At 42.6% G+C, this 12,762-nt stretch overlaps 1 protein-coding gene across 1 annotated transcript; it reads left to right on the forward strand.

Moving 5' to 3' along the window:
- Positions 1 to 260: 260 nt before the first annotated feature.
- LOC142573184 (uncharacterized) lies at positions 261 to 12,503 on the forward strand. Its single transcript, XM_075682757.1, has 3 exons — positions 261 to 343; positions 6,462 to 6,675; positions 12,307 to 12,503. The coding sequence occupies exons 1-3, from the start codon at positions 302 to 304 to the stop codon at positions 12,480 to 12,482; spliced, it is 432 nt and encodes a 143-aa protein (XP_075538872.1). The 5' UTR covers positions 261 to 301; the 3' UTR covers positions 12,483 to 12,503.
- Positions 12,504 to 12,762: the final 259 nt, after the last annotated feature.

A 12,762-nucleotide genomic window follows, 5' to 3' on the forward strand; every position in this document is an offset into this window, starting at 1 on the left:
TAGAAAAAAAAATGAATTGTTACGCAAACAAACATTTGTTTGTAATGTACTGTAGCTGTAGGTCTTAAAAATTTTATTGTCATGAAAAGGTCCCTATTATCACAATATTCATCAGTAACTTTGACCTTGTGCTCTGTTCCCACCCTGCAGTGGTGCAAACATTGTTTTTGTGACTTTTTCTGTGCTCCTTGCATGTGTTCACAATGACTTCTTTAAAGTGCCACTGCTATAAGTTAACACAGAACCTATCTTGCAGGGGCAAGGCCATGACCAACAACAGTGTCCAAGTCAGGGAGGAGCTATGGCTGCAGCAGCACTGTGTGTAATCGGATGGTCTGGTCAGGTATGACTGAAGTGTATGTGTTTGCAAAAGTAGGATCTCGGTATCATTCGTCAATAAGTTTATGGACATATTACTCAGCAGTGCTTACTAAATGGGCTAAATATCTGCTCAACTTTATTCAACTTGCTGCTTATTTGTGTCTGTAGACATTATGTACACATTACCTTGTTCACTTTAAAACTAGACCTAACATGTCTTGAGGTTTATTTTTTCTTGCATCAATCACTTGGCTGCACGTTACATTTTATTTTGCTTAGTACACATTATATCTACCTCTTGTTATTTTGTTTTATTGATTTGAAACTTTCCTGTGTTACACCTTTTATATCCACTTTTTTTTTCGTTTAGGCTACACGCTTGTGCAGTTTCTGCACACGTAAGGATTAAAAGTGTAATGGGCCAAATATGTCACAGGTCTAAGCATGCAGCATGCTGACCATTGTTTAACATTGGTATTACAATTATTGTGAGGTTTACTTGCACGAACAAGACTAATTGAAAAATTTGGACAAGACAGTGCACTAGACTTCAACTTACAAGCTTTATTCAGAAAACACGCAATGAGGCCCCACCTTATGCTCAAAAATATCTGCAGAAATATGCATAAATAAATGTTCCACATGGGAGGAAACCAAATGCGCAACAAAGCCAATACTGCCCACAACAAACCATTAAAAAGCATTCAGCAGGTTCTTCTCAAGGTACAACAAACACTCCTTTATCAGTGAGTTCCAGTGAAGGAGTGCTTACACATTCATCATCAGCCTTTGAAATGCCAAACACCAAATATTTCCTTATCTAACTGCCTGCCAAACCGTCTGAGCACTTGCTTGTTTTGAAAACACAGGTAGCATTTACGAGCACATCTTCAGCAGTGGTCAGCCAAATGGGCAGTGCCTGCTAGAGTGTTTACAGCGTTCCGGTGCTCCCTAAGCCTCTCATTCAAGAACCTGCCCTTTTGTCCAATACAGCACTTTCTACAGGGAAGTGAAATCTTGTATACCACCCCCACATTGCAGTTAAAAAAGTGGGTGACATGCTCCTTAGTGCATGTACCCTGATTTCCGGCGTTGCTTACCAACTTGCACATTCTTGCGAGCTCTAGTGGCGCTGAAGAAAACACCTACACTGCACTGGTTTGCCACATTGTTTAGGTGGTGGGACACCCCATGTACAGATGGCACAGCCACAGGGCGCCCACTGGCACGTGCGTTATTGCACCGAGCAGCTGCCAGATCTGTTTTTACCTCTTTAATGAGGCTCCCAGTAGTTGACACCAAGGTGTTAACGAGATACCCGGCCCTACATAAATGGCTCGCTTGTTGCTGAGCGCTGCAGGAAACCTGGTGCACAAGATTTAACCAGAACAGCTCTCGGGCAGCTAGGAGCTATGCATCCTTTAACATGGAGTATGCCAAACGGTAGTCGAGCAAGGGCTTCGTTTTTCTACGAGAGTATATATAATAAGGAAAGTATGATTTAAAATTATACGAATATCGAATGATTGCAGGTGATCATCTTCTGGCAACTCATGTGTGAACTTGAGTCCTACTGAACACCCACAATGTTTTTAACAGCAAAGCCAGCACAAGAAAGTCATTAGCACTACCACATTGCCCACTGGACGTGCAGTAACGCATGTCCCAGTGGTAGCCGTGCAGCTCTGCCATACATACACAGGGTGTCCCACCGCCTAGAAGAAAGGTGGCGAACAAGTTTGGTGTAGGCATTTTTTCAGCACCGCTAATGCTCACAAGAATATGCAAGTTGGTAAACATTGCCAGGCGTCAAAGTACATGCACTAAGGAGCATGTCACCTGCTTTGTTAACTGAAATGTAGTGGTGGTATGCTACATTGCACTTCCCTGTGGAAAGTGGTATATTGAACAAACAGGTGCCTGAATGAGTGGCTTGGGGAGTACCGGAATGCTGTAAATGCTCTCACAGGCGCTGGCTACTTGGCTGATCACTGTTAAAGTATTCATAAGTGCTCCCCATGTTTTCATAGCACACAAGTGCTCAGTCAGTTTGCCAGGCAGTTATATAGGGAAATGTTTGATGTGTTTTGCATTTCGAAAGCTGCTGATGAATGCATAAGCACTCCATCACTGGTACCAGCTAATAAATAAGTGTTGTGTCTTCAGAAAAATCTGGTGAATGCTTTGTAATGGCTTCTTGTGGATGCTTATCAGCTTCTATGTGCATTTCGTTATCCCCTATGTGGCACATTCGTTTATACATCTGTCTCCACATTAACTGAGCATGCGGTGGCCTGTTTGCATGTTTCTTCTGAATAAAGCTTGTCAGTTGAAGTCTACCGCTTTGGCTAGTCCGACCTTTATTCCGTACGCCTTGTTTGTGCTAGTAACTATGTCACAGGAGCTGTGTCAACGCCAACTAGCCCAACCTTCTCCATTTTTTCACAATTATTTCTCAAGTTCCCAGAACAATAGACACGAGCTTGAATTTCTTTAAATGGTAAATGAAGGCCAGTATTCACTGTGCTGTAAGTACTACAGCAGTGAAGAGTTTTCTAGTAAGCTTGCTTTCTTTCTCTACATTTATTTATATTCTTCTTAAGCTATACCCATTCATGCAAGTAGGCATTGTGGCAGAGTCTGTGTCCAGTTGCATCGTTTTCGACTTTGTCTATACTGCATAGACCACATAGTTGGTACATAGTTCAGTCTATTGATGCACTATCATTAAATAAGCATGCAGTTTTGCACATGCAAGATTGCCTGCTCGCTATTGCTAAAGCATTTGCTGGTTATTGCTATGTTGCTCATCAAGTGAACTTGATTTCAACAGCACCACACAGAACATCTGCTTGGCAGTGGTGTAATTTTAATAGTGACTATCAGCCAACAAGCTCTAAGTCTACAGCGGTCCAGAAATAATTCTATTACTTTGGGTCTCTCCACATATTTGGTTAGCACAGTGGGCAGTTTTCTATTTATTCTGCTTGGTGCTGTTCACGTGAGAATATTTTCAACTAGCAAGTACAAAGTGTAATGCTGTCAAAAGCCTTTGATTACTGGGCAAATGAATTGAAAGCATGGTACGTAATCCAAAAAGTATTTTTCACAAAATACTAGTGTCAAGAACAAGCATCATATGCACTGCAACTCATGGTTTTATGTTGGTATGCAGGTATCTCAAGCTAAGGGTGCTTGTGCATGTATTTTCCACATATTAGCTAATGCTTTAGCTACATGAAACTGTCTATGTTCTGGCTGCTGAAGTCAAATTTGTGGTTGATGAACCTGCTTGTTTTTGCTGTGCACTTACATTTCTGTTGTTTCTTAAGGGTTGTAGCCATGTGACAACTGATGTATTGCAGCAATGTCAAAGGTAGCTTCCACCCATTATTGCTACAGTGTGCCAACAGACACCTGTCGCCGTATTGGTGCATTTTCTGAGAACCAGCCGTATCCTCTAGGTGAAATTTGTAGTGTCGTTTTGAGTTTGCAAGTCAGTTCATATAACTTGAGGACAAAATTTACACAGTGAAGGAAGGGAGACCATACAACATGACCAGTGATGACTGAATATTTTGATAGAAGGAATAAAAATAACACTGAATGTGTGCTTATATTGTGCACAAGTTCCTTCAGAAGGAAAATGTGAGTTGTAATACAAAGGCAAAAAATCACAATAAACAGTATTTGCGTAAAAAAAGGTGAATAGTCAGACTAATTTCTATCCCTTGTCATCTAGAAAGGACGCCTTTTTTCATGCATTCATAATGGGGGCTTGCTCACACGTCTTGTGGTATGCCTCTCTGATTTCTCTTGTCAGTTTTTCACCGTGGGTGGAAACAGATAAACTAATTTAATCTGGCCTAAAGCCCTATCGCGGCAATGCACGGCCAAGTCAGACGAGCATGCCGGTCTTCTCGGTAAAATGTGGTGATTTCTTTGGTACATATTTAGTTCCTGGCCTGTCAGCTTCCTAACATTGGAATGCAGTACACTGCCCCTAACACACACTAGACATATTTCGTGGTATGTTTAACCAAGCGTACCTCACTTGCCTGCTCGCTTTTCTCAGTTCACTTGTGGACTGTGCGGCATACCTGCCTACTTTATTTTTTCTCTCGAAATATGTGTGCATAGCATTCCACAAGCGCATTGAGAAAGGCGTCCAGGGAAAGGAGATTTGTATAAATTACCACTAAATATGTCTTGTGTCCGTCATTAGTAGTGTATTCTATGCCTCTGTTCATGTGTATGTTTGGTCAAATTCACAGGGTCGTCAACTCTTGGCACGAACACGACTCAGCGTGACCACGCCCCGCGGAGTGCCAGCGTGCATGGCGCAGGGGGGATGTGGAGCTTCGTGTCATCTGCTAAAGTGCGGGAGCACGCCATGCTTTAGCGGATGACACATGACATGAAGTCCCACCTCTAAGCCCCTGTGCGCCTGCGCCGCTTAGCTCCGTTGCACAGCCATGCAGTGCGCGCTGGCAATCCGCGGAGTTCGGCCACTCTGCACCATCTTCGTACTAAGAATAGACGGTCTTGTACATGGGGCAGACTGGCCGCTGTATAAGCATGTGCCCAGGAGAGCACCATTATTCACTCAAGGGACAAGCATGCTCGTCCCACTTGACAATGCATTGACACAACTGGTGATGTACGCCAGATTTAGATTGTTCATCTCTTTTGTTTACTTAAGGCAACCGATTGATCAACAATATCACTGAGGCATACCATTTAAAAAAGAGGGACATCTGTCAGCCAGTGCTCATTATGATTGCATTACAAAGAGGAATACTCTCTAAATGACACGGAATAGTGATCACTCCGTGCTTATTTGTTCTATTTTTATGCAAGTACTGTTTATCAAGATTTTGTACATTTGTATTGCAACTTGTGCCCTTTGTCTTAAAAGATCGCTTGTGCAGTGCAAGGGCACACGCAGTATAAATATTATCTTAAATTTTTGCACCAAAATTAATGTTGAATTGGTAGCTTTTGTGTCTTGTTGTCTTCTTTCTGTCCCTTGTATCACTCAAAAGGTAAACATTAACGTACACCAACTTTCTTAATTACTTGCCCGTCAGTGTTGATAAACATGAAATGTTGTTTTCAGCCAGAATATTTTTACCATTTCTCATTTCCGGTCAGCATAGTGCTAATCCTTTGGCTTTTTATAAAGCGTGCTAATATGTACTTCTGATTAATGCAAAAGTTAGTTCTAGTTGGTGGTAGCTGAACTTGGACATCATGACAAGTGCAAGGGCACACACACACACAAAGAGACACAGTCTGAACGGGCGCTAGACATCAACTGAAGGGCTTAATGACAAAAAACAGCAACGCACATATTGCGCAAAAACCTACAAAAAGATGTAGAAGGTGCAATTGTCCCTAAAGAGAATTCCGCTGCCGCTGTACTAGCGCTGTACTGTTACAACAAACATTTTAAACCTGGTCGCAGTAAAAGGAGCGTGCACACTGAGTTCTGAAGTTTGAAGTTGTGACGGAACTTGGCGCATTCGTCGCTGCAGTTTAGTCATGACGAAAATATAACTGCTGAGATGAGTGAGTGGTGCGAGTGGTTTTCAGAGCCCACAAGGGAATTCACTTGTTTTCAACCATGCAAGGGTAATCTTACTTTCAAGGCATGTCTCCAATGTTCTTTAGAACAAGGCCATGTAGTGTGTGATGGTGGTGGATTTTGGAGACTGGCGCGCGTAGGTCTCTAGGTAACGTGCTGCACTGTTCTCCGTGTGACACTGCAATCGTGGAGGCCTTGACGTCACTCGTTCTTGCACTGTTCTCTGCATGGCGGTGCGCCTATTTGAATCAATTGTTTCGCTTTCTCTGTTAATTTCATTATTGCAAGGTTAGACTGTACGAAATATGAGTGTTTGCTGCCCTTAAAATGGGAAAATTTTATTAGTTTAATCCTTTACACAAAAATGAATTTCTTGGTGAGGTTGGGTTTAACCCCAGTTTTCTTTAAACTTGTTCGAGGGGCAGAAATAGGAAATTATAGAGTTGCATCAGAAATTGACGGATCTAATTAACCTATATCATATTGTTTTATACAAGTGCGTTTTAGTGTTAAGAATACTGCTCAGGAAAAAAACACTTCATATCTGTTGCAGGTACAGATTGGTGTGGGATTTGTGATGCCACTCAACAAGTGGCATTACATATTCAAGTCTGCTTCCGACGGAAAGTGCCCATTAGAGGTGGCATGGCACCTGTGGACACCAGTGCGAGCAGGTGAAAGCAGCCTGACTGGACAGGCCTGCCGGACAATGTGCCGCGCATCTTGGAAGCTTCCGGCAATACCGGAGAAAGTGGCTGCTTTGAAGAGTAAGTCAACAGTCACCTCATTTGAGAAACATAACTGCATATCTACAAGTTATCTGAATGAGTTAGCATTACATGATGTATACAGAGCGACAAGAAATGCCAAAGCAAGAATGAGGCAAGTGCCTATATATTATACCTTTTTCTTCTGCTGTATATGCACTGTGTCTCGACACACAATTTAAATGTCTCTGTGGGTATGAAAAACAGCACAAGATAATTTCGGGATATGGGTTTCCGGCGAAAAACGCCCACAATGTTTCCCCCATAATCAGTTTCAATTAAAAACAATCAAGAAAGTCGGGTGGCTACACGAGCGGTTAATTTTGACAGGACCTTGATAGCTTGCATTCACCTGCTGCTCATTGTCTTAACAGAAGTGAACATTTAAGCACCTCATTGTCTTTGAAATTTCTAATGTAGACTTGGCATGCGTTATTGTAGCTTTTCACGCTGCAGCTTTCATTTCACTTTTTTGAAATAATGCTTCTCAAGAAAATTGGGTTCCGACACAGCTTGGCAAATTGTATGGTCTAAAAGAAGCTTTTTAAACTACTGCCGTCCAAAGTGTTGACTGTGGTCAACTGATGTGCTGCTTTACAATCTGCAGCATTCACAGCCATGCAATTTCAAAACACTATTCTGATTATTGGGATGTAAAAGTTATAAACAGGGATAAAGTGCCTCGGAAAGGGTGGCCAACGTTTCGTTAGGAGGACCTATCTTCTCAAAGGCTGCCTCGTCATCCTCGGCATGTTGGTTTTAAAGTGTTAGTAGAGTGACGTCACATGCAGTTGTCGGGAGTGGCTGGTTGTAAAGGGAGAGACTTGAAGGAGAATGAGCGCGGTCACCTGATGTCTGTAAGCATGATTCCTAAGACGTAGGAACAATAGTGGGAGTGGGAAGGCGGGGAGAAAAGGAGAAAAAAAGAGACCAAGAGGGAAAGAAAGAACAAGAAAAGAAAAAGAAGGGCATAGGAAGGTGTTAGGGAAGCAAGAGGTTAGGGAGCATTCAGGGGTGTCTTTGGCAGCATGTTCTTGTGGCTTTAAAGGAGCCGGTGAGGCGGTCAGTGCTCGAGTAACAAAAACAACCCGAAAAGACATTAGTTGAAAGAATGACTTGAGTAGCATAGCAGCAATGCGTCGGATAATTTAGAAGGAGTTAAGATGGCAGCAAGGAGTCTGGAATGCAGTGCATAGGGTAGCTGGAAGGCAGCGGCACGGTCTTTCTAGGGACGTTAGTCCCAGTAGCTCAACGTAGGTGTCGTCACAGCGGTATGCAGAAGTGGCGATACCCTGTGTGGCTGAAGCACCGAAGAAGGTATCCTGGCGCCTGGGAATTTGGAATATGTTGGTGAGGGTGTTTCGAAAAAATAGAATAAAGAACAGACAAATATGGGGGTGAACTGAAATTGGAATAACAAATAAGAGGGTGGCATGAGCAAAAGCGGGCGGAAGCAGATGTACATGGGAAAACATATTTATGCGAACATATTTATGGGGATTCTACAGACTTCCTATTGCGCTGCACTGACAGGCCCCACACATACCTACGATACATAGACGACATATTCATAATATGGTGACATGGTCAAGACAGCCTAGATAAATATGTAGGATTTCTAAATTCTTTTCAGCCAACAATAAAATTCGCATCAAAATCTTCAGTGGAGCGCATAAACTTTCTGGACTAAACAATATACATTGACACTGGGACACTAATGACAATGCTGTATGGAAACCTTTTGACAAACAACAGTACCTAGAATATACAAGCCACCATCAAGCCACATTGCAAAGAAGGCATCTTTAAAGGCCAAGCACATGGCTACGTCACATGTGTGTTGAAAACCAAGACTACATAGATAGACTTGATCACCCTAAAGAAACCCTATCAAACGGGAACCACCCAAAGAGTGCCCTTCAGAAAGCCTGCACCGATGCAACCAAACTTGACTGAGCCGACGTGCTCAAGCCCCACCCTAGGATCACAAGAACAGCGCCTCTTCTTACTACTAAATTCTCACACTCCCAAACATGAACAACATCCTCAATAAATACTACCCAATTCTCACCAGCAACCAGAAACAAGATTTTTCCCGCTCTGCCCAGAGTAGTCTTGAGATGCAACACTATAATATTAAGGATATTCTTGTATGTGCCAAACTAAAAACAACAACGAAGTTAGGAACCAGTCCCTGTGGCCACCCGGGTGCTCTACATGCAAACATATTTAATCTACTACTACAGTAATAAGTACAGCATCAAATTACTCAAACAACGTAACTTCGAGTTTCATCTGCACATCAAGCAATGTAGTCTACTGTCTAGAATGTGCCACTTGTAGCAAATAATACATAGGTGAGACAGGACAAAAAAATCATAAAAGACTGAACGGTCACCGCGCAGATACAAAACAATTTACCTAAAGGAGTAGCCAGCCACTTCAATGAACATGTCATATGTGACAAAGCAAGGCTCTATAGACTACAAATTTCCGCTCACCTCGCTAGAGGAAATATCTGGAATCATATCTCATACACAAGTTTAAATGCCTACATCCAATGGGAATCAATTTAACACAGCAACTTAGAATCTTTAAAAACTTTAAAGCTGTAACTTAAATCGGAAAGCCTCATGTCATCAACCAAGGCGCAAAACACATTGTGCCACCAGCTAAACTTAATTCTTAACCTCACCTATTCCACCGTTTCTAATTTTTACCTGCTTACTACTCAATTTAATATATTCTTTCGTGTTTTAATGTTTATATCAACTGTATGACCCCTTTTCCCATGTACACCTGCCTCCGCCCGCTTTTGCTCATGTAACCCTCCTATTTGTTATTCCACTTTCAGTTCCCCCCTTTTGTCTGTTTTCTATCATATTTTTTGAACACCCTCACCACCACAATCCAAAATCCCAGATGCCAGGATACGTTTTTCTGCGCATCAGTCACACAGGGTATCACCAGCTCTATATACCACTGTGACGACACCTGCGTTGAGCTACTGAGGCTGACATCCCTAAAACACCATGCCTCTGCCTGCCAGCTACCACATACATTGCATCCCAGACTCCTTGTCGCCATCTTAATTTCTTCAACATTACCCGACGCGTTTCTGCTACGCTACTCAAGTCATTCTTTCAACTGATATCTTTTGGGGTCTTTTTTGTTACTCGCACACTGACCGCCTGACCAGTTCTTCTAAAACGGCAGAAAGATGCCGCCAATGACACTCCTGAATGCTCCCTAACCCCTCACTTCCTTAACACGCTCCCATGCCCTTCTTTTTCTTGTCTTTCTTTTTTTGCCTCTTGGCATCTCTTTTTTTCTCCTTTTCTTTTGTTTCTTTTCTCGCCGCCTTCCTATTCTCACGGTCTTGTGCCCTCGTCTTAGGAACCATGCTTACAGACGTCAGACGACAGCGCTCATTCTCTTTAAAGTCTCTCCCTTTACAACCAGCTGCCACTGACAACAACTGCACGTGATGTCACCCTACTAGTCCTTTAAAACTAACATGGCAAGGCTGACCAGGCCACTTTTGACGAAGATAGCTCAAAAGTTGGTCAGCCTTTCTGAGGCACCTCATCCATGTTTATAACCTTCATACCACTGTGTGCTATTCCATCTGTCAGCCGCTTTCTTGATTTTAGATGTTCTGATTATTGAAGCTTGTAAGACATGGCCTATCAGCACTTTCGGCATACTTTCAGTGATCTCATTTTATTTAAGCATAAGAATGAGGAAAGAACTGCTACACAAAGAAAGCACCTCGAACATTAGTCGCATGTACGCTCTGATCTGCATAGCTGATCTTGTTCTACGCAAAGCATCCTAAAATTTTCATGCCTCTTGTCGGTGCCAAGAAAAGCAAGGTGCTGGGCATCATGCGGAATTCCAGTGCTTTCCGCCAGCCTGGATTAGAAAGGACTGTATAGTGTGGCTGTAACTGGCATTCTTCTGCCAAGATTCAATTGTTTTATGGATCAAAGTACCAGGTACTCTTGTAGTCGCATCAACACTCAGCCGAAGATTTCATTTCCTACATAAATATGTTTTTTTTAAACAGACGAGCATGAAAGATTGCTCTGTATTACGTTAAGATGCTTCTTTGGGCTTTTTTTACATTGAAGATGTAGGTTACCTTAGCAAAGTAGCAATATGGAGATTGAAAAGTAGAAAAAAAAATGGCAGATGCCATGCACTGTGAGAATCGATGTACACGAAGCACACATTGTTTGCTTTGATTGACAATAATTAACGGTGATGTTAGTGGCAAGTTTGTAATTTTTTCAGTGTTTAGTCCAATACGAAAGTGGCGAGTTGATGTTAAGCATTACCTTGCATGCACCACCTCTGTTTGTCTGCATAGCCCACAGAACACACAGGGAGATGTGTTTGCTTGAGGCGTTGTTGCGAGTCATTGTTCATAATCTCTGAGAAGGAATGGAGCGTTGTCATTGCCTCACATGGCGCACCGCATCATGGCAGAAATATTAAACTTTAATTGAATTATGAGGCTGTGCATACTTCAATTAGCTATTGTAATTGTATGTATACAATGTATACATAAATTCGCGGTCTGCACTACATTTCGCTGCGTAGCGAAGACGCTCCTGTTCTGTGTGACACTTCTTTCAAGTCTGGGTGTCCTCGACGTCGAGTGCACGCCTTGCTGGCGCGTGTTAATGGGCTCCTTCTACATACATGGCCAACACACTGTTGAGATTCCAGCTCAAAGCGCTCTCTTCAGACAAAGGACGATTCTAATGTTTACACTATCACAGCCCAGCAGCTGCATTTTTCTCGCATAGAAATTAAAACCAGCACAGCACGCGCAATACACACTAACGGTGAAATGCTGGGGCAGCAGCGCCGGTCAGGATGTGCAGAGGTGAGCGCCATCTAGTAATGTTGCAAGAAATCCAACGGCACGCATGACAAGACCATAGCAGCTGCAGCGCCCGTAATGTTGGGAGAAGAGGCAAAAAAAGCTTCACTTTAAAACATTAGTTGCCATCATTTGCAGCTAAATAAAGCTTGCAAGCCAGCCATTATACAGCTTTTACATGAAATCTTTTATGCCTATATGGCAAATGCTAAAGTTACGACTTCCTCACCAACTGCACGAGCAACAAGTAAAGCTAACAAATGACAGAATGGACAAATCAGACAGCTTGCACCTTTCAGCTCCCCTGCATGCGTTAGAGACAGTGTAGCCAAATTGTGGCTCTCTGAATTTGACAGGTATTTGGGTGGTTGAAGAGCAGACAAATTATGCAAAATCAGAAGCCAAATATCCACCCCATAAGGCTTTGAGTACAGCTCCCATGTGTCTAAATTTTGCAGTTAAGCCAACCTCCAGATGAGAAGAGGCGTGGCTTTGGCAAAAAACATACAAAAATCCCATGTGAATCTGCAAAACAATGTGATGCATGTGTATGTATTCTGACTGCAAATAAACCTGATCTGGCTTTGCGCATTGGGTAGCATGTTTGTGTGTAACATTTGCTGCATTTTGTTATCTGAAACTTTTTTTGAAGTGATAAGAGCAGATTTCCTTCATTCACTTATTGCTAGAAATCATTGGAAAAACAATTTACTTATATATTTATTGCACTCTCCTTTTAGACTGCCTGGCGAAATACATAAGTGACCATCCAATGATGCCACCTGCACCACATCCGGAGAACCACCTTGCTTCCCTGCGAAAGCACCTTTGGAGCTCTCTTTTACACAAGCAGGACGCCAGAGCAAGCGAGTGGAAAAGTAAATACAGTACAAGTCCAGTGATGCTTTTTCAATAAAGTGTGATGATATGCTACGTAGTATGGTGCTTTACATATTGATTTGTTATGGCATGAAAATAGCCGCATCTTGGCAACATGTATATACAGACTGTACACTTCACAAGACTCAACATCACATAAAGATAACCCGTCATGAGCTTCCGAATGGCAATGGCTGCTCCTTCAATTCATCACACAACTTGCCTTTGACGTGCTGCGCCCACGATGATATCCAACCCAGTGCCCACCGTGCCACCCGTCACCCACTGTGCCGCCCAGCACCCACTGTGCCCAGCAA

The sequence above is a fragment of the Dermacentor variabilis genome, chromosome 2 (assembly GCF_050947875.1).
Source record: "Dermacentor variabilis isolate Ectoservices chromosome 2, ASM5094787v1, whole genome shotgun sequence".
Lineage (NCBI taxonomy): Eukaryota > Metazoa > Arthropoda > Arachnida > Ixodida > Ixodidae > Dermacentor > Dermacentor variabilis.